Source organism: Melanotaenia boesemani, chromosome 14 (assembly GCF_017639745.1).
Source record: "Melanotaenia boesemani isolate fMelBoe1 chromosome 14, fMelBoe1.pri, whole genome shotgun sequence".
Lineage (NCBI taxonomy): Eukaryota > Metazoa > Chordata > Actinopteri > Atheriniformes > Melanotaeniidae > Melanotaenia > Melanotaenia boesemani.
Window position 1 is genome coordinate 15,010,191 of NC_055695.1, and position 27,838 is coordinate 15,038,028.

Consider the following 27,838-nt stretch of genomic DNA (forward strand, 5'->3'; position numbering starts at 1 on the left):
CAAACTCTGGTGACTCACAAGTCTTCTTTTCATGTAGAATAAAAAACAATCTGCATTATTATTATTATTATTATTAATAATATTATATAACTATATAATAATAATAGTTATTTTGTTCTTACTCTCAAATGTAAGTTGCTTTGGACAAAAGCGTCTACTAAATGACTGATAGAATAGAATAGAATAGAATAGAATAGAATAGAATAGAATAGAACAGAATTTTAATTTTATTTTATGGGCCTGAAAATATATATTTTTGTGTGTAACTGGCACTTACTTGCTCACCTGTTGACAGACTAAAAAGGCCTTAAAAAAACATGATCAATGCTGTAGATAGAGAGGCCACCTCGGGAGCTTTAATAACACTGTAACAACTCAAAGTGAAGTAAAGTGGATGAACAAGAGTGGAGGTGGTGGTGGAGAGAATAGCGGGGAGGTGAGGGAGGTAAAGGAGAAGGCACAGTTAAGGGAGTGAGTCCAGAGAAAGAGCACCACTGTCTCCCCTCCTCTCTGGTCTGCTGATCCCTGTCATCCTTTTTGATGGCATTAGATTCATTAACAATTAAAAGAGGAATGGAGAGAGAAAGAGGGCGAAAAGAGAAAAGGCATGGAGGGGGAGTTAATAACAGTGATACAGAGGTTCCATTGAGTGGTGTAGATGGAGTGATTTTTAATAAGGCCTGTGCTTCTGAGCCCAAGGCCTCAGGCTGCCGTTAGCGCCAGACTCTGGCCTCTCTTAATTGAGTATTGTTAGTCCTGCTTCTCTAAAGTTGGCTTAGAAAGGGTCCAAGTTATTGCTAGCCACATGTGAGCCATAAGCACAGACACAGCAGGAAAGTTGGATAATGCTGTGAGCTAGCTGGTAGGATCGCTACAGGCCAAATCTAAATGCATGAGAAACTGTGGTGGTACTAACAGAGACCGTCACAGTTTCTCCAAACGGTTTACTCGCAGTTTTACATTTTAAGAACTTTAGGGATTTGATATGGTTAATTTCTCAAGTGTGAAGCTCCCTATTCACAGCAGAAACTCAGGCCAAAGCAAACATGGAAATAAATTCATAGTTCTGATGATGAAAGCCCTTATATCATCAAAGCTTTCACTGATAGTTTCCCTTTTGACACACAGCACACTATCCCTATCAAGTCAGGCACATGCAATATGCCAACATACTGCTAAAGAAAATGATATCAAACAGTGTTAGCAACCTATAGCCAACAAGGACTCATGCGTCATCACTCACTCCTCCCTTGTTGGGTTTGTCGGCAGGAGGCCACTTCTCTGCTGGCCCGTTTAAAATCTCGTTAGTGGCTAATTAAAAGGCGCTCCCATCTCTTTTTTGCATCGCCTTAATCGAGCTAATTAACCGCAAGCTTAATCTTCTAAGAACGTCACACTGGCGGCCAACCGAGACCCTGGTATCCCTCCTGAGCCCAACCCGGGATTGTCTGTGGTCCTCCCTCAAGACAGTAAGACCCTGATCCAGGAACAGAAAGGTAGGTCACCCCCTTACTGGATGCTCCAACTCTGCAGCCTCCACATTCTTTCCAAGAAACAAGTTTCAAATAAAGATAAATCAGCTATCAGCTAAATGTAGATGTGACATGATTGATTGAGCTCCCAGCTGGTGGCTGAACTGCTTTAAGGGCTGTATTGAGCGATGGTAATTTGGATTTGCATAATGGCTTAGCCTGCATTTGTGAGGAGTAAAGACTTGTATCGGAAGAAATCTGCACTTTAGAGGCATTAAAAGACTGTTGTGGCTGAGGTGGAGTGACTCACAAACACATTATAAACCTGAATATTTTCATGCAACACTGGTTCTGGTGCAAATTAAATTCTTGGCCAGTACTCCATCACTGATAAGGCAAATTACTGCATTAAATAAACTCATATTTTATTCCAAAAGTTTAAAATATCTGCTCCAGCATGTGATTCAATATAACCATAATGGATTTTAAGAAACCTATCAGTACCAATATAATTACAAGTAAAAGTAATTATAAACCAGTTAACATTCAACACTAAAAGAAACTAGAAGCAGCTGCACTGTTTTTTGTTTTTGTTTACTATTCAAGCAAGTGGTTGCTTTAAAACTTCTCTTGACCAAGCTGCCATATTGTTACTGAACTTAAATCAGTGATCACATCTTCCAAATCATACAATAAGTAAGACTTACCCAGTGGACTGTGTGCTGTTGGTGACCACTTTCAGGCTGGCAGCATTACGAATGAGCTTATCCAGCGTCGCCACAATCTGGGTGAATTTGGGTCGCAGGTTCCTTTCTTTCACCCAGCAGTCCAACATGAGCTGGTGTAGGGCTGTGGGGCAGTCCATAGGGGGGGGGAGTCGATAGTCCTGCTCCACAGCATTTATCACCTGAGGGAGGACAACAGAGAAATCAGTCTACTCCTAAGCACCAAACTGGTATAGAGGGAGAATGGACAACCAAAGGAGGGCTAGAGGTGAGTCGATGAAAAGGCCAAGTGAGGAAGGAAGGAATGATAGAAACACAAGAGATAAAAGAGGAAAACCAGCTGTAGGCTAAACAATTAGATAAAGGCCAGAGTGAGAGGTAGTTGCTGGTGGATATAAGCAGCAGAAAAGAACAGGACCATAAAAGTGGTTGAAAACCCTTACATTTCATACAATGTGTACATTTGCACATAAATGTGTAAAAAGAAAAAAATATAAAAATCACATTTACTTACATCTTGATTGCTCATGTCCCAATATGGCCGCTCGCCGTAAGACATTACTTCCCACATGACAATACCGTAGCTCCACACATCACTAGCTGAGGTGAATTTCCTGTAGGCAATAGCCTCAGGGGCCGTCCAGCGGATGGGGATTTTCCCTCCCTGTGGATATGCGAATGAGTAGGTGAGCATGAAATACTGGAGGGATGGAGCACAGACACGGAGCCACACACATACAAGAGGGGGAGAGAGAGGGTGAGAAAAACAGTCCAAGGGAAATGTTGATGTACAACACATGGGTGCATGCTGTAAGAACCCAAACACCACATACACACAAGGTTAGTCAACACTGAGACGAAAACAAGTACAAACACAGAAAGCTATAAGATTTTTTTTTCCTGAGCTACAAACTTCCTTTTTAACATCAATATATCAGCATCATTTTAGAGTTCCTTTGTGTAACTACAAGACAAACTGAATTGTGGGTGAGATGACTGGTGTCTCACACTGCTAGGGTTTCGCAATGTGAAGAACATGCAAACTAACACCAGTGCTTCCTGTCACCGGGAGACTTGTCCTCTGGATATAGCTCTGGGTGTTAGTTTTTTTGTTGTTGTTTGTTTGTTTGTTTTGTTTTGTTTTGTTTGTTTACTAACAGGATTTACACATTGGAGGGGATTTTTCACTCAGCCTGCACATTTGAGTTGCACAGAAAGAAGGTATCTTTATCAGAGCTAATAACTACAGTAAACACAAAGAAGGGTTGTCCAACAGAAATCATGAAAATTGCATGTTAGATTAGAATCCATTCAGAATCCATAATTAAAATTTGACTTTCATTTTCTGGATTTTGCTAACTTTGTGGATATCAGGAAAACAGTATAATTAGGATGTCAAAGCAAAATGTCCTGATTCAGCAGATGAGAACCAGAACCACCACAACGCCAGTAAATCTCCCCCATGGAGTGCTTTTGTTTAAAAATTGCATACATGTTTGAATATAATGTTTAAACTGTTTTTATTTCACAGTCTTTTCATACCCCTGTGCCACATTTCTACACAGAATATTAAAGTCATGCTAAAATAAGTTTAATTCAAGCTAAAATTAAAACAATGGTGATGTTTTGATGTTAAGAAGTTAACACATACTGATTTTGGACCATTGATATATAAAACAAATACACATACAAAAACACATATACATGTAAAGTACACACTGACTCACCAGTGAGCTAGTATAGGTGGGATCTGTAGGGTCATCCTCAAGGAAACGAGATAGGCCAAAGTCTGACACCTTACACACCAGATTACTGTTAACCAAGATGTTACGGGCAGCCAAGTCTCTGTGCACGTAGTTCATGTCCGACAGATACTTCATGCCTGCTGCGATACCACGCAACATGCCAACTAGCTGGATCACTGTGAACTGCCCGTCATTGAGCTGAAAAAGCAAGACAAAAAGGAAAAGAAAATAGTTTAACTGTATAAATTTGATTGTAGATCAAGGAAGGATGTTAAACGGAAAACATGGTATGATTTTTTTGTTTACCTTTTTATTCTCCTACCTGTCCTTCTATTTTTAGTGTCTCTTCCTGAGTTTGCATAAGTCTTTGTGCCCTTATCTTTCAACTGCCATCTTATCACATGGTAATGTCTCTTTTTTTCTGCAAACCCATCCCCCACCTCTCCTTACTCTATATCTCCTTGTATTGCTCCCTTTTTTTGCCAGACAATGTATGATGTGACTTTAAGGCAGAGATTCATTGGAGACTGAGCTCTTTGTAAATGTCACCAACTGCCTGAATGCTGGATTTGTTAGAGATCCACTGTGGGCTCTGTGGCTGAGTTAAAGAAGACCTTTTAAGGCTCCAAAGAAATTGAGATAACGAAAAAAAAAAAAAAAAAAAAAAAGATCAAGCAGATCTGGATGGGCTTATTTGCTAAGCAGTCTTGCATTATTGATAAAATCACAGATACATGTTTTATAAGGTGTTGCTAGTAATAGAGCTACAACATTCTTCTAAGAAAAATGTTTGTTTGAATCTGTTTTTACTCACTCTAAGAAAAGAGTCCAGTGCTCCATTTTCCATGAACTCCGTCACAATCATCACTGGCCGACTCTTGGTGACCACACCTTCCAGACGGATTATGTTGGGGTGGTCAAACTGACCCATGATGGAAGCTTCAGAAAGGAAGTCTCGCCTCTGGCGGTCAGTATAGCCCACCTTGAGAGTCTTGATGGCCACAATGATTTCCCTGCGTCCAGGCAGCTTCAGGCGACCACGGCACACCTCCCCAAACTCTCCTGTGAGAGCCCAGGTGAGACAGCCAGAGAAACAGCAAAAGAGGAAGAGGAGAGATGGAAAAGAGGTATGATGGAAGAGTGGAGGAGAGTGGGGGAAAAGAGGGGAGAGGGGACAGTTAACTGGTTAGAACCAAGGAGCCAGGGAAGGTGAGCAGGAGGGTTGGGTCAGGGAGAACTGCCAGAGAAACCAGGACTCTAGGCCAGTCTTAAGGGGTGATGGTTTTATAGGACTCGTACAATACCTTTGTACTGTTAGACTAAACAATAAAAGCAAAAAAAAAAAAAAAAAAAAAAAAAAAAAACATGGGCAGTGAGCAGCATGAGATAGGATGTGGAGTTGGAGAAAAACAAAAACTATGTTCAAAGTAAAAGAAAAAAAAAGGTGACAGGATGAGTCAAGCTGAAGGAACATAAGAGGAGGGGCTCATGGATCAAGGAGGTGGTGCTAAGCTTCAGAAGGGCAGGAGAAGCGGCCACCAGAGGAGGAGGTGGGTGGAGACAAAAGCTTTGGAGGTTTGGGGGTTGTAGACGCTTTATGTTTAGATTCTACACCAAGCGTGTGCAAGAACACAAGAAAAATTAAGCAATGACAGTGATGTGTGTCAATGTGGGTGCAAAGGTGACCAAGTGGGGCAAGTCAATGAGGGAGGGAAGGGAAGGTAAAGGAAGGATGGATGGATGGATGGATTGAGGAAGGGGAAGAGGATAGGGATGGGACAGGGAAGACAGGGGTTGAGGGTTTGTCACTTTAAAGGCGAATGCTGGGAAGCGACGGGTTTCAAGTAGTAGCCTCAGCAGTAGAGGAGCTGTCGTAGTAGTAGTAGCAGTAGTAATGGTAGTAGCAGAAGCAGCAGTAGGGGTTTCCCATCTCTGCCATCACAATGTCCTCCGTTTTCACTCAGATACATATTCTAAAAAATTCAACTTCACATGGCATAGTCCTGCAGCTTTTAAGCAGAGATATTACTTTCAAATATATCAAATACACAAAATATTTCACTATCTACAACATCATGTAAGGTAGTGTTCTAAAAAAAAAGGGAAGACAACCACATGGTGAAGGAGGTGTAAGTGGCAGGAACTGGGGTCAATTATATCAATCCAGCAAAAGCCCTCTTTTATTAATTAAGAGGTTCTCAAGAAAGTGAAAAGTTGGCAGGTTCAGAGACAGTCAATCCTGGACTAGAGACAATGTATTATCTTATGCCCCATTCAGACAGGTTTAATATTATCATTGCCCATTGGAATGAGAAATTGCTTAGTGTAATCCAACATATTTTCAAAACTTAAGCAGTAAAAAAGGATCTTTGGATCATTTTCAGGATTTCCACAGCACAAGGACTTTTAATGGCAACTGTATGTCCATGACCAAGTAAAATTTTGTACTCAGTTGAAGGTGACTGCTGAAATTCAAGACTCGTGAACAGGTAACCCCATGAGCAATTGCTCAAATTTACATCTAAAAAACACAGATTGGTTTGAGCTTAAAAATGTAGGGTTGACAACAGTGCCAAAAATATCAAGGCAGTACTGTAATTAGCTTTGAAGAAGATAAGAGAACACTAACATACATGCGCTCAGACAGGATTAAAATCTTCCCTTGAGGAATAAATCCTGTCTGCATGGGACTGTAGTTTTGCATTGTCCAAAATCTGGTTCTATTAGATTCGAGAAGATTTTTAATCTTCTAGAAATTATTGTTGTGTCAGACTTAAACTAAATCAATTTCCATACAATGGTTTGCTCTCGTTCCAGGATTGGGCTCCTCTTAAGGACACGGGTAAAATGATAATCCACCATACAAAAGGTATTACAACTAGTCTAAATGTACATTGGATATGAAGGGTGTAAAGACCGTGAGTCACACTAACTTAGGGAGGACACAGCTAGTAATCTGAACATAGGATAGTGCTGGAGACATCTCTAAGACTGGAAAAAGGGTTTCCTAAGAAGTGACGAGAATAGGGGAGGGAGGAGGAAGAGGGCTAGGGATGAATTGAGTGAAAGTACCGCTTGGTGTGAAGTCCTCTAACGGTATGGCCTGGAGGTGACTAGCAGTCTTCCCCCTGTAGCTCAGGAGCTTTGGTGGGTTACCTGCGCCAATGACCTCCTCGATCTTCACGCAGGACACGTCAATCTCCTTGGCAAACTCGCGCACTGCCTCATTGGGGTCCTCGTACGTGAAGGGGTCAATGTAGACCTTCATTCCCGGCGTTACTATTGGGGATTCAGTAGCAAGAACAGGAAAGTGAATCTATGCTGCTAAGCAAAGTCTGAACAATACAATGTAATGATCAAACCAAAATTCTCCATTTTACTTTATTATTGTGTGAAAGGATGAAGCCAGTTTTGTGATGGGCGCTCTTTGTCAGTCATTGCTACACTAAAGTAAGGAAAAACTCTTTCTGGAATATGATTTAAAAAACAAGGAAAATGGATCTTAGCAAAGAGACTTACTGTACTGCTGCAGTTTCTCTGTGTACTCCGACTCTGAGCCATTTCTCTGCTTTCTGTTGAAAAAGATGAAAACACAAACTCAGTCACACGGCCTCAGTGGAGTACAAATACTGGAGAGGAACAAAGGCAGAAAGAGAAAGCTGATCCCTTATAATTCCTTGTTGTTGCATGAGATGTAGTCAGACTATGGTTTGGCTTGGTGAATATAATCCCCTTTCCGACTGTAGGAACCTTTTGCAGTTCCTATAACCTTTTCAGGAACCAGGCCGTTTTTTCAAGCATTTGGACATATAGGAACTAGGGGCCAAAGCCCTCAGTTCCTATAACCATTTTAGCTCCTACTCCGGGCAGGGTCTTTTTGAGGTTCTATAGGAACCCTCATGACGTAGGTGTTTCGTGACCGGTAGCTACGCCCCTTGCCAGATTTCCGCATCTTGAGTCCCCGCCACATTTAAAAAAACAAGGTTGCACATACGGACAAAAACAACAACAGAGCATGCGATAAATGGACCAACGGTGAGGTCAAAGCTCTTCAGACCGTCTACGCCACAGACAATTTTCAGAGAGGTTTTGAAGGTTCGCAGCGAAATATAAAAATATTCCTGATCAGTTCTCAGTCAGAGAACACGGGGATTTATCATAACGCGAAGCGGCACATGGAGAAAACTCACACAAGACAACAAATAAATTAAGAACCACAACAACAGGAGCGGGTCGAACTGAAAAACCAGTAAATGATTCAACACCTTGGACCACCGACATGTCTACCCAGGCAACGCCGCAGCAAATGACCCCTGCGTGCGGAGGTGATTATCTGCAGTGAAAACACTGCACACTCAGAGGAGTTTGAAGGTTAGTAAACAGGACAAGAAGAATTAAAGCTTCTGTATAGACCTAAGAGTTGTTCTCAGATTCCACCCAAATAACTGAGCTGATCTACTTCACGTGTTTTCCATCTTTTTTGTATATAATATGATTCTGATCCATGTTTACTTCATGAGAGACGAAGTCAAACAGCATCCAGGATGCTCCTGCTGCCACCAGCAGCCCTTTGCTCATCGATAAGGTAAATAAAACAGCTTTAATGCACATAAAAATATCTGTTCTTCATTTAATAGAGATAACAAAAGTCAAATGTAAACAGGGCAAGTATGCTTATATACAGATACTGGTTTAAATGGAAAAGGATGAACTGATAGAGCCTCACAGAACTTACTGTAATAGCAGACTCAGTCATTTCAATGGAACTTAAATTTAATTTTTTAATTTCATTTGAAATGACTACTATTAACCTGTGCACACCTGGACAATTGAGAATTTTACACTATTATTATATTATAACTTTATTAGCATCCTTTTTATTCTAAAATGCTTATCTATTAAGCAACTAAACCAGAACCAGCGTTAACCACCATCAGCCAGCACCCGCCAGTTGCCAGCACCCTCTGCCATCCCTGGACCTGGTAAAAAAATGCATTCTATTGCATTGAACAGGCATCTTGTTGAGTGTTAAGTATCTGTCTCCACCCTCCCTGTTTTTCCATGAAATAGAAAAAGGGCCGACACTCTTCTGGCTGCAGAACAAGCTGTTAGATGCTGAGCAGCAGAGGCAAAGCGATGCATGCTTCAACATGCTGCAGGTCTTCCAGGAACAGAGCGAGCGACTGGACGGGCAGAACGGAAGCCAGCAGAGATCTGTGATGGAGGGTCTCTGGGTGTACTGAACAGGATGGCAGGAAAAGCCAAAGTGACATGCATCATCATATATGCACATATAAATAGTTATTTCTGCACGGCTGTATTCACTATAAAAAAAAAAAAAGATTTTGTAAAGAGTCTGAAGTATTCAGTTTTTGTCAGATGTGGTTTGGCAACATCTCTGAAATTTTAGCTAATAAAAATATTAAGTAGTAATTAACCATTAATAGCTATGAAATATTAAATAATCCATCTTTCATTTTAAGTCTTATCCAGGGGTGTGCATTACATTACAGTTTATTAACTTTTAAAATGCAGCACAGGATGAAGTTCATCATGTTTAATGAAGGTCCAGCATCAAATACTTGTGGGCACTTATAAAAGTCGCTTTGGATAAAAAAAAAGCATCTGTTAAATGACTGTAGAAAAGTACAAACATTTCACCACCCTTTACCACATTTGAACCCTCATGCACTGCTAATTTTGTGTGACTGTATCTCCTCATAATTCTAGACCATAAGTCAGTCACAACCAACTCTCCAGTGATGGATTACTCCTTCACCTTTGTACTGATAGATTCCATAATGCACACAAAGCTTTAAAGCAGGTGATGAGATCTTTATGTTGCACATAACAAAAAATGAACAAATGATACATTTTCTATGGAACGTTTTCTCTTCAAATGTGTACATCATGCATGTTTTGTCTGTTGAACTTCCACAACGTGATGCGTATTATGAGAAGGTATGTTGTGATTTGTTGGAAGGCACAAGGTAAAACATTAAGGCTGCAGCTCTCCTTCAGTATCTGCAGCAGGTGGTTGTGTTCATCCTCTCCAGTGCAGCTTCAGGCGGCCACAGATGGACTGAAATGTCCCCCTGGACATATACAAATTCTCTAACTACTGCTCATTGTAAAACTGGGAACAACCTTTCCCACCAGTCATCAGCTTTGCTCCGGACCAGCCGGATGGTGAGGAGTGTTGCCTAATGAGCCGCAGGAACGTCTAAAATAGACCTGCCTCCTGAAATATTCACTTATTGTAATCTGCTCAACACAGACAGTAGAATACTGTCTGAAATGTTTACTCATATGACACGCATACAATTGGCGCATGTTTAATAAGTTAAACTTACATGTCATTTCCTTTGTCTGCGGCGCTCTGCTCGCCTTTCTTGCTCCATGAAACGAAGAAATATCACCTGCCGCTGGATTCCTCATCTCTGGACTCTCTCTATGTGCATTTCCAGCCTCAACATTAGACGCCTGATTTTATCGTCCATCAGTAACATCTCCGTCAAGCAGAGCATGAACACAGCGATCGCTTTGTTCTCCATATTGGCTTGGTATTGTTGTTTTGTACTCTCCTTGTTTTTCGCAGGTTTTGTTTTGTTGTTATGTGGCGCAAAAGTCACACGTCACTGTCACAGGCGGTTGCGTCCAGCTACCGGCCCCAATTCATGTGCGAATGCAACATGAAACAGTTCCCCTGGGAAAGGGCCGTTCATAGAACTAGGACAGTTATTAAAACTGCGTTCTTAGAACTTCTCTGTTCAAATGCGCTATATGTTTAGTCTCTTTACACTGAGAGAAAAGGATACGCTGATAAAGATTATATCAATGTCTAGTAAAGTAATGATTCATATTCGGAGACTGTAATGCAAGTCTAAACCAAGGGATATCATATCATTGTCTGTAGCAGCAAGTGAAAGCTCTTCACTCTCAGTACAATCAAAATGAGCAGCTGAGACAAAGGAAGACTCAAACAGCAAGCTCAGCTGTCTCGCCTTCCCCATCATACTATTCCTCCCAATTCAATCTAAATCTTATTGTCTCTTCTTGGAATCTGGATCTCTTGATGTCATTCTCTCTTTCATTTATCTACATTATTTTTCGCTTGTGTGTGTCTTTCAGTTTGTATAGCTTCACCTTCCAACATAGGTCCCTTCTGCACTGTAGTGGGGGTGGGAGCCAAGAAGAAGGGGCTGGGTTGTTGAAATTACATGTTAATATGCTTCCTTTGTTGTCTAACCAGTAACCAGGGCAAAAATACCCAATGGTGATTTGCATCTTATTTCAAATTCTAATTTTGTTCTGGTATATGCAGAAGCTCTGTGTTCTGTATTATTACTATTTTCTCCTTCTTCTGTGGCAGTCAGAGCAGCGACTATGCCAAGACCCTGAGAGAGACACAATGTAGTGGTGTGAAAATAGAAGAGAGCGAAGAGGCAGGAGGGAGAAGGAGAGAAGGGGGATCAGGGAGATTATTATTCAGTCTAGCGTGACCGATGCCCACGCTTGTCAGCCACTGCCTGAACTGGCTTGTAGAGGGAGCCCAGTGGGCGCCAGTCAGCAGTGGGTGCCAACCTTTCACACATACGTACACACACACACTGCATTTGCTGCCTGACAAATGAGTTGTATAAGGATAAACGAGTGTGGTTAGACCTAGCTGATGCCCTATCAGACTTTTTGAAAGGTGTGAGCGGCCATTCGTATCTTCCTAGTCAGTTGGGCTCAGCGGACGAGGGGCGCATCTGGGCTCTTTGCGGTCAGGCAATCACACAGTGGATTCTGAGTGCTGGGCCATGAGGGCAGGCCTATCAGGCCCAACAGCTGCTATGCCATGCTGTGTCCAGTGAGTAAAATAGCATTTTGACCAAAGCTGTTTACTATTCAGAGATTCAAAAGGCTAATCTGGCATTCAGCGGCCTCACAGGTGGCACAGCAATCCACTGTGAATGTTCTGGGGTGGTTTGGAGGACATGCAAACAAAGTTGACATTTGAAGCTATCTCCGTTTTCTTCAACTTGAAGTAAAAACATTATGCAGAAAATGTTAATTAAAGTCCCTGCTGCTTGAACATATTATGTCTAAGTGTTCTACCACACTGTTATCTACAAGTTGTTCATTTTGCTTATTGTGCTCTTAATAATAATTTAGGAGTTATATTCTGACCTGAGGCAAACAATAGCAATGACCACAACTGCGATGATGAAGACCAAGGTGGCGGTGGCTGATCCAACGATGAGCGGCAGCTGTTCTTGCCATGACTTTGGTGGGTCAGCTTTAAATGCAGCACAAAAAGAATTGTTATATTGAGAACTAGTCAAAAGCATACACTCAAAATAGATCTTGTCCAATGCAAAGTCGAATACTGTGAAGCATACAAATTTAATTGTAGAATTGTATGCCTCTCACATCAGTATCAGAATGCTTACATAAGTAAAAAGATGTCTCTGTGGTAATTAGGCTGCAACATGTGGAATGCAGAGCATCTGGGACTATTAAATGCATTTTTTTTTCAATGCCTGAAGACAAAATTTTCATCTGTCTATACTGCTGAGAGACTAGTACAACATTGAGGGAGGGTGTTGCTAAGACCCTAACTAGCAAGGAAATGGCAGATTTCAGATACTCTTGAATGAAAATTTGAATAATCACATTTTAATAAGCCTACTGTAACAGCCATTGCTGCTAAGTAATAAATATCTCTGGATAATAAGTAAGGTATGGAAGGAACATACTTTGTAGGTTGGTGCTGAAATCTGCTGGGCTGCTGTACCACCCATAACCAGCCACAGTTCGGGCACGAACTTGTACCACATAGGGTGTACCAGCCTTGAGACCTTCAATGCGGGCATTGCTTCGTTGGGCAGTCATGGTGTGGGCAATGGCCTCACCCTGATCCTGCATACCAAAAGAGAAGTAAATAAACCATTACAAAACGACGGCTCTATTCATTATCATCCCTTCTGTGATCCTCCACCCTCTGTCAGGCAGTTTAACCATTAAACTATGCAGACAGGTGGAAAAACACTTGGAGACAAGAACAAGAGAGAAGAACTAAGAGAGATAAATTGTAAAGGTTATGTTAATCTGACTGTAGTGGTCAACAAACAGATTAGATACACACTGAGTGCCTTTTTTCTTCCCCCAAGACAAATACAGTCAGAAATCTGAGCCCCTAAAAATTACAGAGATTTTCCAATGCATGAATTGAGACACGAAAGAGGGGAGAGAAGGAGGGTTCGGAAAAGGGGGAATGCATAATAGAAATTTGGAATTTGGATTGGGGAGAGAAAAAGAAAAAGAAAATAAAGGATTGTGGGATTGAAAAAAGGAATACATCCAGGATAAATCTTCTATAAGAATATAAGTGGTGAGTTGTATCACAGCAGCCATGTGCTTATCAGCAGAGGCATTGTTTTCCACATTTACAGAAACAGATGAAACAGAGACCAGGATAGTAAATGGGTTTGGACTGAATTAGTGCTGTTCACTGACATTGCTCCTTACCTTCTCGTGGTACTTAATCTCATAATCCAGAATGATTCCATTGGGTTTCTCTGGAGGAAGCCAGGACAGGCTCATGGTGCTCGCTGTGGCAGCCATCAGGTGGACTGTTGGCACTGCAGATGGAGCTACACAGGCCAAAATAAATAGTGAAAAACTTGCTTTATTTCTGTACATGTCTTCTGAAGTTCTATGTCCTTTGTGTGTCCACAGAAACCCAAACACAAAGTCTAAGGCTGTGAGCTTCGTGAAAAGCTTTGGCCATTTGTTAGTATGCAGAACCACTCCCCACTAATGCTCAAATTCACCCTTCTGTAGTCCTGGGGGAAGGAGAGGGTATGTGCAGGTCTCCTGTAAGGCTAAAATAATCAAACAGCAAAACCAATAAATACCTTTCAGGTATATGTATCACAGACGAGACAATATTAAGAAACAAGTATAAATATACTGATGCAGATATTAGCTACACATGTATACAATGTGCATAAGTGCATGTATTACTGTACATATTAGAAATAACATATCACTAACCTGTAAAGACCACATATTTAATAAAATATGTTTAAAAATGCATCCATTGTTATGTGGCTACATCATCCCAACTTCTATAAAGCACACAAGTGCTCCACCCTCTTGAGTTTTCCCTGCTTTGTTCACATGTGCCTATTAAGTCCTGCCTCTCTTCCTATTTTCTAAGTTCAGGCTTGTTCTTTACCTCAAACTCACACCCCTCTCTTCGTCTACTGCTTTTGTCTCATAACTTCCACTGTTTATCTCTCTTGGCACCTTGACTTCAAAAATATAGTTCTGCACTTTTTTCCCTCTGTGCAATCACCTTCTATCATTTTTCTCTTCAAGTCCTCACTTTTCATCTTCTATTTCACTGTAAAAGACACCATCCCCTCTTAGTCAGAGGGCCAAGTTTTGGTACCTTAGAACCTTTTTATTATGTGCTGTACAACTAAGTCAGATGTGGTGGTTGTTGTATTTATAAGTGGCCAGATAGGACGTTAAAGTGAAAAAGCTGCCCATTTTAAAGAGAGGGGGAAGCAGGGGTAAGAGGGACAACCATGGTTTGACACTGAAACACATATAATTTTAGATTCCCTTTAAAGATATGTTGATAAAGTCACATTGAGCTGTTGAATATGAATAGAGTCTCAAATAGCTGAGTAATGAATGAAAGAGCTGCAGAGACAAGCGTTGTGATTTGTTCATAATTGACCTCTGCACAGCTGGCTGATCATAGCAGAAGGTAGGTATGAATATCAGTTGAGTTCCTCAAGTTGCCCCACCCACCTCATGCAGCTCCTCTCTAACGTTGCTCGTCAAGTGTTAGACAATGTTATTTTTCTCTCTGTGTTTGGTGCCTGAACGGGATGTTCCCTGAGTCTATCTCAACCCCAGCATAACCTCTGTTCCATCTCTACATTTCTTTTTTTCTCTTGTAGAAGACAATACTTCCTCAGCAGAGCCCCTAGTTACTCTAGCTGAGGGATTAGGGGCCCTCCTCTGGGAGAAGATGTTGCAGTTACCATGGAGGTGGCCCCTAGGGCTTATCACTACCCCTCAGTATTTATTTAGGTTCTTAAAAGGTGAATGCACACACAGGGCTAGTCTTGAGACTACACAAATGGATAATCTGATCACAGTTGATGCTGTCTTGTCCTGTCCTTTTCCTCCACCACTCTTTATGCACCCAACTGACCTCAAGCAATGACAAATGGTCAGTCGTCCCTGTCAGTCCACTGCTAGACCCCCTCATAAAACAATGAGGCCTTCACACGGGGGCTATGGGGGCCTTTGGGTCCTAGACCCACAAAGAGGAGGCATTCCCAAAACATCTTTTAGGAGCAGGCACACAAGGTTAGAGGTGAGGAGGACAAGGCCATGGAGAAGAGAGAGAGGGAAAAGCAATGCATGATCTGTGATGTTGTCTGAGCCGCCCGAGAGGGCAAATTTAACATAGCGGCTAAACACATCCAAGGCACGGCTTAAGAACCCTGGGAGATTTTCAATAAAAAGAGCAGTTCTAAAGAACAAAAGTAATGAGTAAGTTCAACATCACTGAAATTTATTGAGGTCATTAAGGTACACTGAACCTACCAAAATCACCATCTAACATTTAAGCATTGATTTCCAAAAATCATGACCTCTGACAGCTACAATATTTCAAAATCTAAAACAAGAGACACATGTAGTGCACAGTCTTATCATGGCTGTCCTTAGTTATTCTGTATCAATATTAGCTCAGTTTCAATCTTCTGCATGCAAAATAATTTAATCTCAGCACCGACTGCTATATTGGCTTATTTACTGCTGTTGCTGTGAGCTGGAGGAGCAGTGGGTTGAAACCAGTGGGCAGTCAGGATACTGAATGTTTAACACTTTGAATGCACACTGCCTTGCTATTTCTATTTGCAGCAATGTTAGTAGCGGGCATGCTGTGGGCGTGTGAAAAAGGTCCATTTCTAAGCTCATTCAAAAATGTCTTCCTTCTCAATCCCTGTTCAAAAGAGGAATATATAACATACTCCTACATGCATACAAGGAATTTTCTCTTCTTCTTAAGCTGAGTGTTTTCTTCGACATGTTTTGTATCTTTTCCAGACTTGGAAAGTTTGCATTTCTTATAGGTTCAATATTGGTCCCTCAGGTAGGGCCGCAGCTGTACTTACCGGCCTGATTTGTGGTGATGTTCACTGCAGAGAACTGAGGAGTATAGGGACTTTTGTTGGAAACGCCATTGACTGCCTGGATCTCAAAGCTGTACTGCGTGTGGGCTTGTAGGTTACGGACTGCAACACGTCGCTGGGTGAGGCCGAGATGGCGAGGCGAAATGTCTACATTGTCATCACATCGTGAGCACATTCCCCGCTCAGGGAGGCACTTCTTACAAATGACGTTATAGAAGGTGTCTTCACGGCCACCCAAGTCACGTGGTTCGCTCCATTCCAACACCAGTGAGGTTTCGTTAACACTGGAGATGACATTGCGTGGGAAAGATGGAACAGCTGTGAAGGAGAGGTAAAGCATGGAGTAGATGAGGAAAATGGGTTTGGAATGAGGAAGAATTTAATCTCCATGCACAATAGGTGTAAAAAAATTAGTCTTGGTTACAGCAAAAACATCTTGACAATAGACAAAGAGTAATACTGAAAAACACATTTTACATATCATTACATACACATACATTCATTATTATACAGCAGCTATCAACACAATTCATGACCCAATAATTTCCCTTGTGTGGCAGTATTAATACATTTCTCATGCATTAACTAGATTTTCTTTTTCCTTCCACATAACAAGAGACTGTTCCAGCAGTTTCACAGAAAAAAAGGAGGACAGGAGTTCAAATTTGAATTGCATGCTTATTTCCACTGTGTGTGTATGTGGGTGTGTATATGTGTGTGTATGTGTATGTGTGTGTGAAGTGCTGCAGGGAGCGAGTAAGACAAACTATTGGCAGAGCCTTGCCAATTCTTATCCAATTACCGGAGCCTTATCTCTCACTGCGCTGTGGGAGAATCAGACCCCCATCCCAGCAACAGAAAAAAAATTAAAAGAATCTTTTTTCTCTCTTCACTATTGAAAGAATTTGCTCCTATGTCTGCATGTTTGCTCTTAATGAAGGCAGAGCTGCAGGAAAAAATGTTTCACTGTCTGCCAGTAGAAAGGCGTCAGCACTGACAACACATAGACTTCACAGTTGGATGGTAGGGGGAGGACTTGGATGATAAAGTTCTGATAATGTTGGGAAAGTAAGCAGCCTTGTTTGCCATGTGTGGGACATGGCATGAAGAGTGTCCACTGACTTTTTATCAGGCACCGAGGGCTCAATTTAAAGAGGAAAGTTGGTAGAACATTTACTCCACCCAAAAAGTTATACTCTGTGACCAACAACCAATTCAATTTTGATTCTAACTGAACTCATTCATTGATATTGAAAAGGATTGTCATAACATATCTTATATTATCACCATAACACAAATAACATAAACCTTGAAATAAGTTTGCACTCACTTGTGCAGGGGGAATCTGGAGAATCTGTGTCTGAGCGGTAATAACCATTTCGACAAGAGCAAACAATGGCTGCTCCTGATGTGGCACGGCTGTTGGCTGGACAGGGAAAGCATTGACCATCCCCTTGTTTGGATTTAAAGGAGCCAGGGCTGCAAGCTGGTGGTAAAAAAAGAGGGAAAGTGTAAGAAACAAATTGAAATAAAAAAAGACATTTCTTTTGCAGCATCTATATCATCACATTTCTGTTACCCTCATCCTTGTACAGTTTAATTTTTTTAATGTTTAACACACAGAGTAATATCTTATCTGAACTGGATCATTTCATTTGGTGAATAAAAGACATTTTAAATGCTGTACAAGCTAATAGTTAAAACGAATAAATAATACAATGACACTGAAAAGGAACAGCATTTGCCTTTTTGCAAAACCCATGCTCATTTGATGGGGCTGCCAATTCAAATTGTTTATGTATTCCTTACAACCAAAATCAAACTTTTTCATTAAACTCCACTAAAAACAGATACATGTCACACACACCAATGCATAAACATAAATCTGTAAATGTTAAGAGGATTTTTGTAAAAGAAAAGAAAAAAATGTAATTACTTCCATAAACAACTGCCAACATAGTTTTACTTAAACTGGTTTTTGATTAAGTGATGCACCATTAATCAGGTGAAAACACTGCTAGCATTTGAAATGGTCCTATCACCATTTATAGCAGCTGTATGGAAGTTTATAACTCTAGTGATAAGTTACAGACGTGCACAGAAACAATAACAGCAGCGCCGTGATCCAGAACGCTTTGGAGAGCTCCACATCTCTCATAAACTGTCTTGTTAAAAGATGAATGAGTTTGCCGCGGTGCCTAATAAAAGAGACAGCAGCAGGTAAGGTAGACAAAGTTTACTAGGGCCAGTTGATTAGCTGACCCACTAGTGCGAAAGCTTGTCAATGTCAAGGACACACTGCAGGGTTTGTCCCACTGAATGATAATTATCACATAGTTTCTGTGATGGTTTTATGCTCCAAGTGAAAAAAAAAAAAAAAAAAAAAACAAGACTGGAGGTCATATCTAGAACAGAGCACTTAGTGGTCTTGCAGTTCTTCTGCTTGAAAAGTTCAATATTAGCTCACAAACACCAGTTGGCTACACTGTGTACATTAGCACTAAGTGTGTTTGTTCAATCACCATTAATCAGAGTCATCCACACTGCTGGTTAACAGGAAAGGCTGCTTGATAAACAGATAAGACATTACCTTGAATTTTACTAGGCGGTAGAGCAGCTTCTTAAACTGGTATCACATCTACTGCAAGTCCATTTATATTCAACCAGCACAATAAAAGAAATTTCTCAACTCACAGAGGGTTTTTGGGCATGTTGGTCTGACCACATACTGTATGTTGAAGGGGCATTTCCATTTAAAGAGGCTATTTTTCTTTTTCAGGAAAAAGGTTGAAAGTGCTGATCAATCACTTCCAGTGAGTAAAGGGGTCATCCTCTTCCTTTCATCCATGTTTCCCTTAGAGGAACCATTAAAGAATGAAGCAGAAAGACAGACAAGGGGGCAGAGAAAAAGTGGGAGGGAGAAGTTGAGGCATAGAAAATGCTAATCCTGTAGGAGCTTTTTTCCCCCCCTCTTCCTTACTCCCCTGTGTCTTATCCTCTCATGCAGAACATAGAGCTTAAGGAACTGATTAGAATGTATGCTGAAATTGGAAAGTGTGATGCATGAAAAAAGTCAAGAATATTGGAGTTGAAAATGTGTAGCAAATGAGTGGAGAGGCAAAAAAGAAAAGACTCATCGATTAATATTAATGCTGACATTCCAACTGTATCTCTGGTGGCTTATTAATGAGAGCAACGGCCTTCAGACTGGGAAGGAATGGGAGAAGTCAGGACCAGCAGAAAGTAGAGGAGACACTTCATGTTGGAACAAAGACAGAGAAGCCAAGAAAAGTGGTGAAACAATGAAAAGATGATGAGAAATGAGTGTGAAGTAAAAGAAAAAAGTGGGAGAAGAGGGAAAAGTAGAGAGGAACTAAGTAGAGGTGATGTAAGAAAAGAAGAAAGAGGGAGATTTATCCCTTGTGGTTTCCAGTGATTAGAGAACATTTTATCAGGGCCCAGTCGACACAGCTTTAACCTTGAGCTGCCAGAAGCAAACAAATGAGTTTTTAACCACATCCACCATGCTTTGGATTTACTATGCTCTCTCTTTCTCACACATACACTCTCTCTTTCCAAAGGTGAGCATTTACTGAATATCCAGAGTGTGCCAGAAGCTGTCAGTAGAAAGTATCCATCCATTCTCTGAATGATCATGAGTATGGATATTGAAGAAACAGTTCTGTCTGCTATGAGAAGAACAAGGCCTCTGAACCCAGGCAAGAAAGAATGATGCACAAACCACACACAAACTGAACGTGCACAGATGCTGTGCAATCAGCCCCTGCTGATCGATAACCCTGCCAGCTCCCGTTTCTTTCTCTCTCCTTCTGCTGTCTCCATTTGACCTGCACACCCTGAGCCCAATTTTACGCCCTCATACCCCTCAGTACACACACACACACAGTTTTCATTTATCCTTCATTCTTCTCCTGCTGTCACCTGCACTCCATTTCATTCGAGACCATGCTGTTAAAATTCACCTTTATCTCAACCTCTGTGAACTCGTCATGTTTTCCATCAGACCCAAAACCATCAGCATCCCAGCTTTTATGAACAGACAGCCTAAACCACATTTCCATTTAGTTAGCAACCAGCTGCAAGGCAAACCTGAGGTCAGGGGAGTGAAAAGCCACCAGCTGACAGTGTCATCGAGTGTGTATTGTTCTGCCGTGTAATCACTGGATTAATGTGTCCAAGAAAACAGGGAAATCACATGACTGATAATAATATGGCAGCTGGACAGTTTAGCATTAGACTGTAACCTGTGGCCAAAACAATTCAGACTCAATCATTGTAACAATCATTGTGTCCATAACAGTCATGTGTCCAGTCAACATCTCCTCCGGCAAGACTTGATAAGGAAATTCCTTCAACCCCATGATCATCATCCAGGAATGCAAGACTAAGGCATAAGATACAAAATAACTCTGTTCTGTAAAAAAAGAGCTTGAACTTTGTGTACACTGTTGAATAATGTCTAACTTTTTAACCCACCACCATAAATAAAAACTGTCCAACATTTTAATCCACCACCACAAAGAGCGAGTAATAGAATCCTGGACAGACCTAAAGTATTTGTTGTGTAAACACTCACCTTGACACTGTGTTTGCTTCATGGCTGGTTCAAACCCAGCTGAGCAAGTGCAGGCTCCTACAGGAACCATCCACTCTCCATCTCCATTGCAGTAGAGCTTCAGTGGCACAGACACCTCCAAGGCATTGGCCACACAAATTCCTGGTGCTATAACCAAGGAGGTGGCCTCAGCTCCTGTTGCTGTTTCTGGGAAAACTGCAAAGTTGGCGATCGTGGTGGAGCACTTCTTGTAAAACACCCTCACTGAGATGAGTGACATGCAAGCACCAAGGTCCTGAAAGGCCAAGTAGAACCCAGCTTTGGACAGCGGCCCAAAACTTCTGACTTTTGTGTTTACCCGTCCAGACTCAAGCATGGAGAAGCTCTCATCTGGGGCAATGGTGTCCACCTTCACATAGGGGTTCTCCATCCAGAAAGGACTGGTGGCTGTGGCTGAGTCTGAGTCAGACTCATAGTAGAAGAGGTTGAAGGTCTCTTTGCAGGAACCTGGTATGTTGGGAATGCTGTTGCAGTCACGCACTGTAAATTTCATTTCTACATATACACGCAGTACATCTTTACGTGGGATGAAGTCACTACGTAGCCAGTTGTTCTGGTTGAGTTCTCGTACATTGCAGACTTGGTACGTCCGAATGGGGTTCATGGCATCATCATAGCCACTCACCTCTTCCCACTGAAAGAAAACAAACAAAGATCATTAACAAACAGAGAACCTGTCAGATAATCACTTTGATTTATGCATCTTTGCTCATCTTGCATCTGACCTTGACAAGGTTCATTAAATAATATTGCAAAAAAAGCAAATAATAAGACCAACAGTGCAGAGCTTAGGGACCAGACAGAGAGGAGCTCAGACATATCTGGCTGAATTTTCACTTCCATCTCCTCCTTGTGCCATAATGTGCCTTTCATCTCTGATTAGTGTAGCGAAAAGCCAGGGACAAGGACTGCAAATTCATCACAATTACAGCAACCTGTCACCTCCTCACCACAGAACCACCACAGCATGTTTACCTCATATCTGTTTGGAACTAGCAGCCACATTGCTTCACAACCAATTACGCTTCAATTATGAAGCAATGACTGCAACGTCCTCTAATAAAAGCTGCAAACAAGGCTCGGTTAACCTTCATGCTTTTTGTTTTTACAGTCCTCTACATCTTTTAATGCTGCCACAGTACCCTGGGGGTGAATTACAAAGGATGGAATGGGATTATATTTCCTAACTTTGATTACTAGCTTCATTAAATGAGCGCAAGCAAACTGAACTGTAATTCTTTGCTGTAAAACAGAGTAATCTAATGTATATTTAGGCTCAAATGAGAACAACCCAATTAAAACATTTAGCTTCACACAGTGATTTCTGTGAGATATATCTGTTTGTGTGTATGGCTGCTGAGGGATATGCTCCCCTTCCTTATGTAATATTCTAGTATGTTTATTTATTTAATTTTGCTCTGTCAAGTTTATTTGCATTGCAAATTCAAAATTCAATCACAATTCAAAGTGTTCTGTACAAAGACAGGAAATGCATTAAAAAATCTAAAGGACAATGGGGAGACAAATATAATCAGACACAAAGAATTACTGTCACAGTGTTTTTGTGCATTGCATAGCAAGTATATACTTTAGAAGTCTAACCTTAAAACTTGAATTCGTGAGACTGTAGCTATAAAATGATGATTACAGAATGGTCATTTTAACTCCCTCACTTCCTCCTGCAACTCCTAAAGACTAAAATACCGAAGTCTTAAATATCATGACATGCCTATAATAAACTTGCACTTGCACTCTTATGACTTAAGTTTGCTTCAGAACATTTGACTTTCTTAAAAATCCGCCCACACTTGTAAACAGGCATGAGTTTGTTCTTGTGAGCCTGTTGTTTCAATTTGACTGTCTGAGCATCTTAATTAAGGCTGCGATATGGATGTTGTGGAGACAAGGCTATTCATCCAAGACCCTGGAGGCCATGAGGGAGTGAGAGGGAAAATGGGTGTAGTTTGGCAGTGGCATTAAAACGATGGCGAGAGAAGAGGGAAGCGACCAGAGGGAATCGATAATCACCAGCCAGGTCAATGGGATGGCTAAAAGCATGAGGTGTCAATGAGTATTTAGTTCAGTGTAATAAATCATCCTCTGCATAAGAGCGATGCAGCCAAGTGTTTGTGGGTGTGTGTGCATGTGTGTGTGTGTGTGTGTGCGTGCGTGCGTGAAGTTGGGTGTTTATTTAAACTGCTTGTGTGAGCATGTCTGCGTTGCGTGAGTGTATGTATATGCATGTGTGCATTAACAGAGATCCCCTCCAACCTCCCACCACCCCCTAAGACATGCATCAGTGGGCAAACACTCTGAGTGCCTGCTTACAAAGCCTGAATAAATTAAATAGGTCGTGTGAAAAAGGGTCAAGATTCTTGGCATCGATTTCCAACAAGATTAATTGTTTTGCAAAATTGCGGATCCACTATATTTTCTTTGTGTTCTTTCCAATCAAAGCTTTATATATATATATATATATATATATATACATATATATGTTTTTGTTTTTTCTTTTACTTCTTGATGACAATGAACAATACACTGGTGATGAGCCATGCCCCCACCTTGGAGGTCCAAAACGCAGCTGGAAAAATATGTTATGCAATATCTTGGCAAAACAATGATTCTTTGGAACCAACTATTAAAACAGATACAGAATGGAGGCACAGGTACTAAAGTAAAGCGTTAAGTTTACTCTAGTTTCTTAATCAAAGCTGATTTTAGATAACCAAAGGCCCCGAAAAAATCCTTGGCAACATTTAAAGGGGTTAGTTCAGCTTCAAGAGAGATGACAGCTTCCTGTGCAATGTTATCTTTGTGTGGCCAAAAATATGGAAGAAGTGAAAAAAACAGCTTGCAAAAGCCTGTGCAGGTAAATTAACTGAAGTCACTGATTTAGTTGTTCATAGATTTGTCAGTAGTGTTGCTGTAAGTCATTAGTGTTTTGTTTTGCAGAAAGGTAACATGGGTTGTTACCTTAATATTAAAACATCAATTCTACGAAAGTAGTTACATATACATAACAGATAAGTATTACTGCTATTACAGGAGGCAAAATGGTAGGCTACAGAGAGGGGATTTAATGTTCTTTTGGCCATAAGGACTCAGTGTGGCTCACAGATAATGACAATGTTTTGCAAGACTAATATTATATGGATATACTGATATTTCAGTACACTTTGCAAACTAAAGATGCTCTTTCAGTGTTGGTTTTACCTTAAAACATTATCATAACTATAAAGTGTAAGATTTTTAGACCTTTACCTTAGAAATGGAACTCAGTCACATTTACTTATTTTATCCGGACTGATTCTTACATCCATATTGTCACATTTTAACAAGTAGCTTTGCTTTCACAAAGTTTAATTTAATATAAAATAAAAGTTCTTTTGTTTGAATGCAATTTTTTTAGTACTCTTTCAAATTTTTCAAGGCATGTTTATGGATGTTTGGTCTGTTTCAGTCCACATTAACTTTATGTATTGGAAACAGAGCATGGTAACTTGTATGATCTATTATTATTAGCCTAGAAGTCAAGATTCCTTAAAATTTTAATTTTAGGGAAACTTTTCTTTTTTAGCCTGCTGGAGGTGGGTTTGTAAAGTAGACAGAGTTACCCTAACAACAGTTATTACATGATCATGGTATATTGTTATATGTTTATGAAAGCCCTGTGGGTGTGGAACTTCCCCCTTCATCTTACTTGTTTTGGGAACATAAATAATATGGTTTATGGACAAACTGCACACACTATGGTCTCACTGCTGGTCTCATAAAGGCAGGTAGTTAGTGCATGCCAAGTCATGTTGCATGTTATTAGAATATGTTTTTGTCATTTCACACTATGTGTTATGAAAGGACAACACCCTGCCCTGTATTTTACCCTAACGCTAACCATTTGTGTGCTACTTTAACAACATAAAATGACATGCCAGCAGCTCAGAATGGTTATAAATAACACGCAAAAAGCGCCCAAAGTGGTGCATGACAAATTACCAAGAGATTATGTTGAAGAAGACAGTGAGTATTGGAAATCCAAGCAAAAACATGAGTGCACCTCAAAATAGGCATGCATACACACCCATAGACACACACACACACACACACACACACACACACCTGGACAAGCTCATGCATCAAACAGCAATGCTGCAGGCAAGACAGTCAGACTGGGGAATGTACAAACCAAAGCGAGACACAGAGGTAGGACCGTATGATAATAAAAGTATATACACACAATAACAGTGATGCTGTACATGCAGACATTCTCCCTGCAGTTGTCAGGACTTGAATATGCTATCTGTAGGTTTATCAGCATGTGCTGTGCCACACTGTGAAACATCACAGAGACACTAGCTGGAGAACAAGTTTGTGAGCAGGTTTATTCTAGTATTTTTCTTTAAAAATATTTATTTTATCTTTATCTTTATTTATTTATCTCTGAATTGGTTGTATGAATATTAAGCTGTATTAATCTCAGTCTAACTCCTTTCTTATCCTCCTTTTGAACTTGTTCTGTGTGCTTTGTTTGTCCTTTTAGATACTGTATTACTTCTTCTTAAACTCTTGTCACCCATAACAAAACCAGGCAGCGTTGATCCCGTTGCATCTCAGCAAAAGCACACAAACTACCTCATACATAATACAGTGAACACAAAGGCAGAAACGAGAAAACAGGGACAATCGATTTTTCACTTTTTTTTTCTTTTTTTGTGTGTACCTCTGTGTTGTTTTGCAAAGAAAAGAAACACAAAGAGCAGATTGATAACTCAGGGAGGACTGGCACTGTCTGGTGCATGTTCTTCTACAAAGCAAAAAGCAGACTCCTCTCCGCTCTTAGCTGTCAATGTGGGAAATCTGGGGTGCAGAAGGCTTGCCACTGTATGCACATGTCTTGAAAAGAGGCATCTGTTGCAGGTTTAGTTGAGATGGAATTAGGAAGGCTTTTCCTATGCCATGTGTGCCTGGAAGTGGTGGAAGGATTGCTGCTGCATTGTTGCTGAACAAGAGGAGGGAGACAGGGAAGATGGAAGGATGGGAGGAGGTGTGGGGAAGAATAAGAAAGAGGGCATGACAAGCTGTGAGGGGGGTGGTTGTCCAACTGATTGTTTACAGCTGAGGTGGCTAATGTGTGTAGCTTCATCAGTTGCTAGGAAGTGAAGAAAGAGAGAATAAGAAGGGTGGGAAATTTTAAACAGCTAAGAATGAATCTCTCTGCAGGTTTGTTAAGGTAATAACAAAATATAAAAAATTGGGGGCCCACCTTTTAAAACACAAGCCCCAAGTCAGAGGACCACACAAAAGCAAGGGGAGGAGTGCTGGTGCTCTTTGAAGTATTGCTTAGGAGGGGTCAAGACTCTTTGCTCCTCTTTAACCCATTGTGGAGACCACATGGGAAAGCAAGATGAGGCTGTCATTGGCACTTTGTGTGAGGTAGATTTGAGTGCACGGATGTGTAATGGGTCAATGCTGAGAAATATTTTGATGTTTAAAAGGTGACTTTATAGGAAAAACACTTTTCATATGTTTAAAGCGCACTAATGCACGAGGAAGGAAGCATCTGTGAATGGGTGGGGCATTGAAATTGGATTGCAGTGGATCTTTTTCTTTTTTAAGAAGCATATCCTGATGAATGTTGAGATATTTGGCAAGTGATCTTACCATCTGTCAGTTGTACATATTACCATAATATAGTTGCATGACATTACTGGTAAATTATAGAGGGAAAAGTAACTGATTTGTAAAGATTAATCTTTCTTTTATGTCTTTTGAACAAGCTACTTCCATTCATAAATCCCTATCGCTCATCATAGACATAAATAGGCACACAATTACACAAACAATACACAGTAAACTTACCCCAGTCTCAGGATGTGCAGTCCATGCTAATTCTGTCGTGGCCCACTTTGTGTCCATCAACGTCTCTGCAGATGGAGGCAGAAAAGAAAACATCCAGGTCAGACAAAGAGGAACAGGGTGACAGAGGAGGTCAATAGAACTTTCAATGGTTTTACAACAATGTCATAAAACTTGTAAAATGATCCGGGTTACAGATAAGAGGCTTTGACCAAAGCTGTTCTCAGATAACAGGGTGAGGAACTGAACAAAAAGGCTGGGCTTTGAGTAATATTCAATTCAATTAGACAAAGAAGTACTGTATGCGTGAGTGTGAGTATGTGTGTGTGTGTGTGTGTGTGACATAAAAGACTAGAAGACAGCAGAAGCGCGAGACAAATCTAGGTGGCGGATCAGTGAAGTATTGCATGACATTTTATTGTGACTCCTCATCTGGCTAATTAGTCTCAATTAAACGCTTGTTTCAAACAAGAGAAAGAAAACAACAAAACTCTCAAAGAAGCTGTTTTGCTTCCCACAGTGCACTGTGGCACACATTCACTCATAGAGTGAGTAGCATGCTGTAAAACTCCAAGAGATATATAACTCAACAGAAGGCCTGAATGGAGAGAGGGGTAATAAAGTTAAGAGTCACAAAATAGGAGCTCTTGAGGGACACAGGGGTCAGAACGCTTCAACTGGTTTCACTTTGTGGCATTAACCGACTTTACGTTCAGCTCCCTTTTGCACCCACAGTAGACTGCACATACAAAACACACAAACAAAAAATGGTGGACAGTAACCTCTCCTGCTAATCCTCTTTTTCTTCTCAACTCTCCAATGTTGCTTCTACTGGGAAAGAAGAAGAGAAGGGAAAGAAGACTATAAATGTCGATTCTTTTACTACCCGGTGCTCAAGGCGCAGTGTGCAGCCATAGTTATTATCTCAACCACTGTGCTGTTCTACATGATAGTAAAAGATGATGAAACAGTGCAGCCAGAGTGAGATTGCACTGTCTCTGTTCATTGAAGGAGGTGCAAGATGTTCTTTTTTTTCCTGCCACATTTGAATCTGCCATGGATGAACCTGAAGACATCTCACCACCCACTTTACTGCTCTAAACCTATCTGAATTATTCCGTCTCTGCTTTCTCTTGAATATTTGAAGACTTTTTTATTTGCTCGGTAAGATGATGGGAAATGAGGCTCTGTTACA

The 27,838-nt window shown here is 40.8% G+C and overlaps 1 protein-coding gene across 9 annotated transcripts in view; it reads right to left on the reverse strand.

Moving 5' to 3' along the window:
* The window catches only part of LOC121653092 (ephrin type-B receptor 3-like), a 65,149-nt gene that overhangs the window by 9,376 nt on the left and 27,935 nt on the right, over positions 1 to 27,838 (reverse strand). For 2 of the 9 annotated variants that reach the window (XM_042006322.1, XM_042006320.1), the window contains exons 2-14: positions 26,647 to 26,711; positions 20,749 to 21,421; positions 17,482 to 17,637; positions 16,134 to 16,469; positions 13,459 to 13,583; positions 12,687 to 12,849; positions 12,118 to 12,226; positions 7,462 to 7,514; positions 7,099 to 7,221; positions 4,757 to 5,004; positions 3,925 to 4,140; positions 2,712 to 2,861; positions 2,180 to 2,379 (exon numbers count right to left, since the gene is read on the reverse strand). In XM_042006322.1, the coding sequence (XP_041862256.1) occupies positions 2,180 to 2,379; positions 2,712 to 2,861; positions 3,925 to 4,140; positions 4,757 to 5,004; positions 7,099 to 7,221; positions 7,462 to 7,514; positions 12,118 to 12,226; positions 12,687 to 12,849; positions 13,459 to 13,583; positions 16,134 to 16,469; positions 17,482 to 17,637; positions 20,749 to 21,421; positions 26,647 to 26,711 (2,617 nt within the window). Of the gene's footprint in view, positions 1 to 2,179; positions 2,380 to 2,711; positions 2,898 to 3,924; positions 4,141 to 4,756; positions 5,005 to 7,014; positions 7,234 to 7,461; positions 7,515 to 12,117; positions 12,227 to 12,686; positions 12,850 to 13,458; positions 13,584 to 16,133; positions 16,470 to 17,481; positions 17,638 to 20,748; positions 21,422 to 26,646; positions 26,712 to 27,838 lie in introns of all 9 variants that reach the window. The other 7 variants (XM_042006321.1, XM_042006314.1, XM_042006318.1 and 4 more) reach the window with 6 other exon arrangements.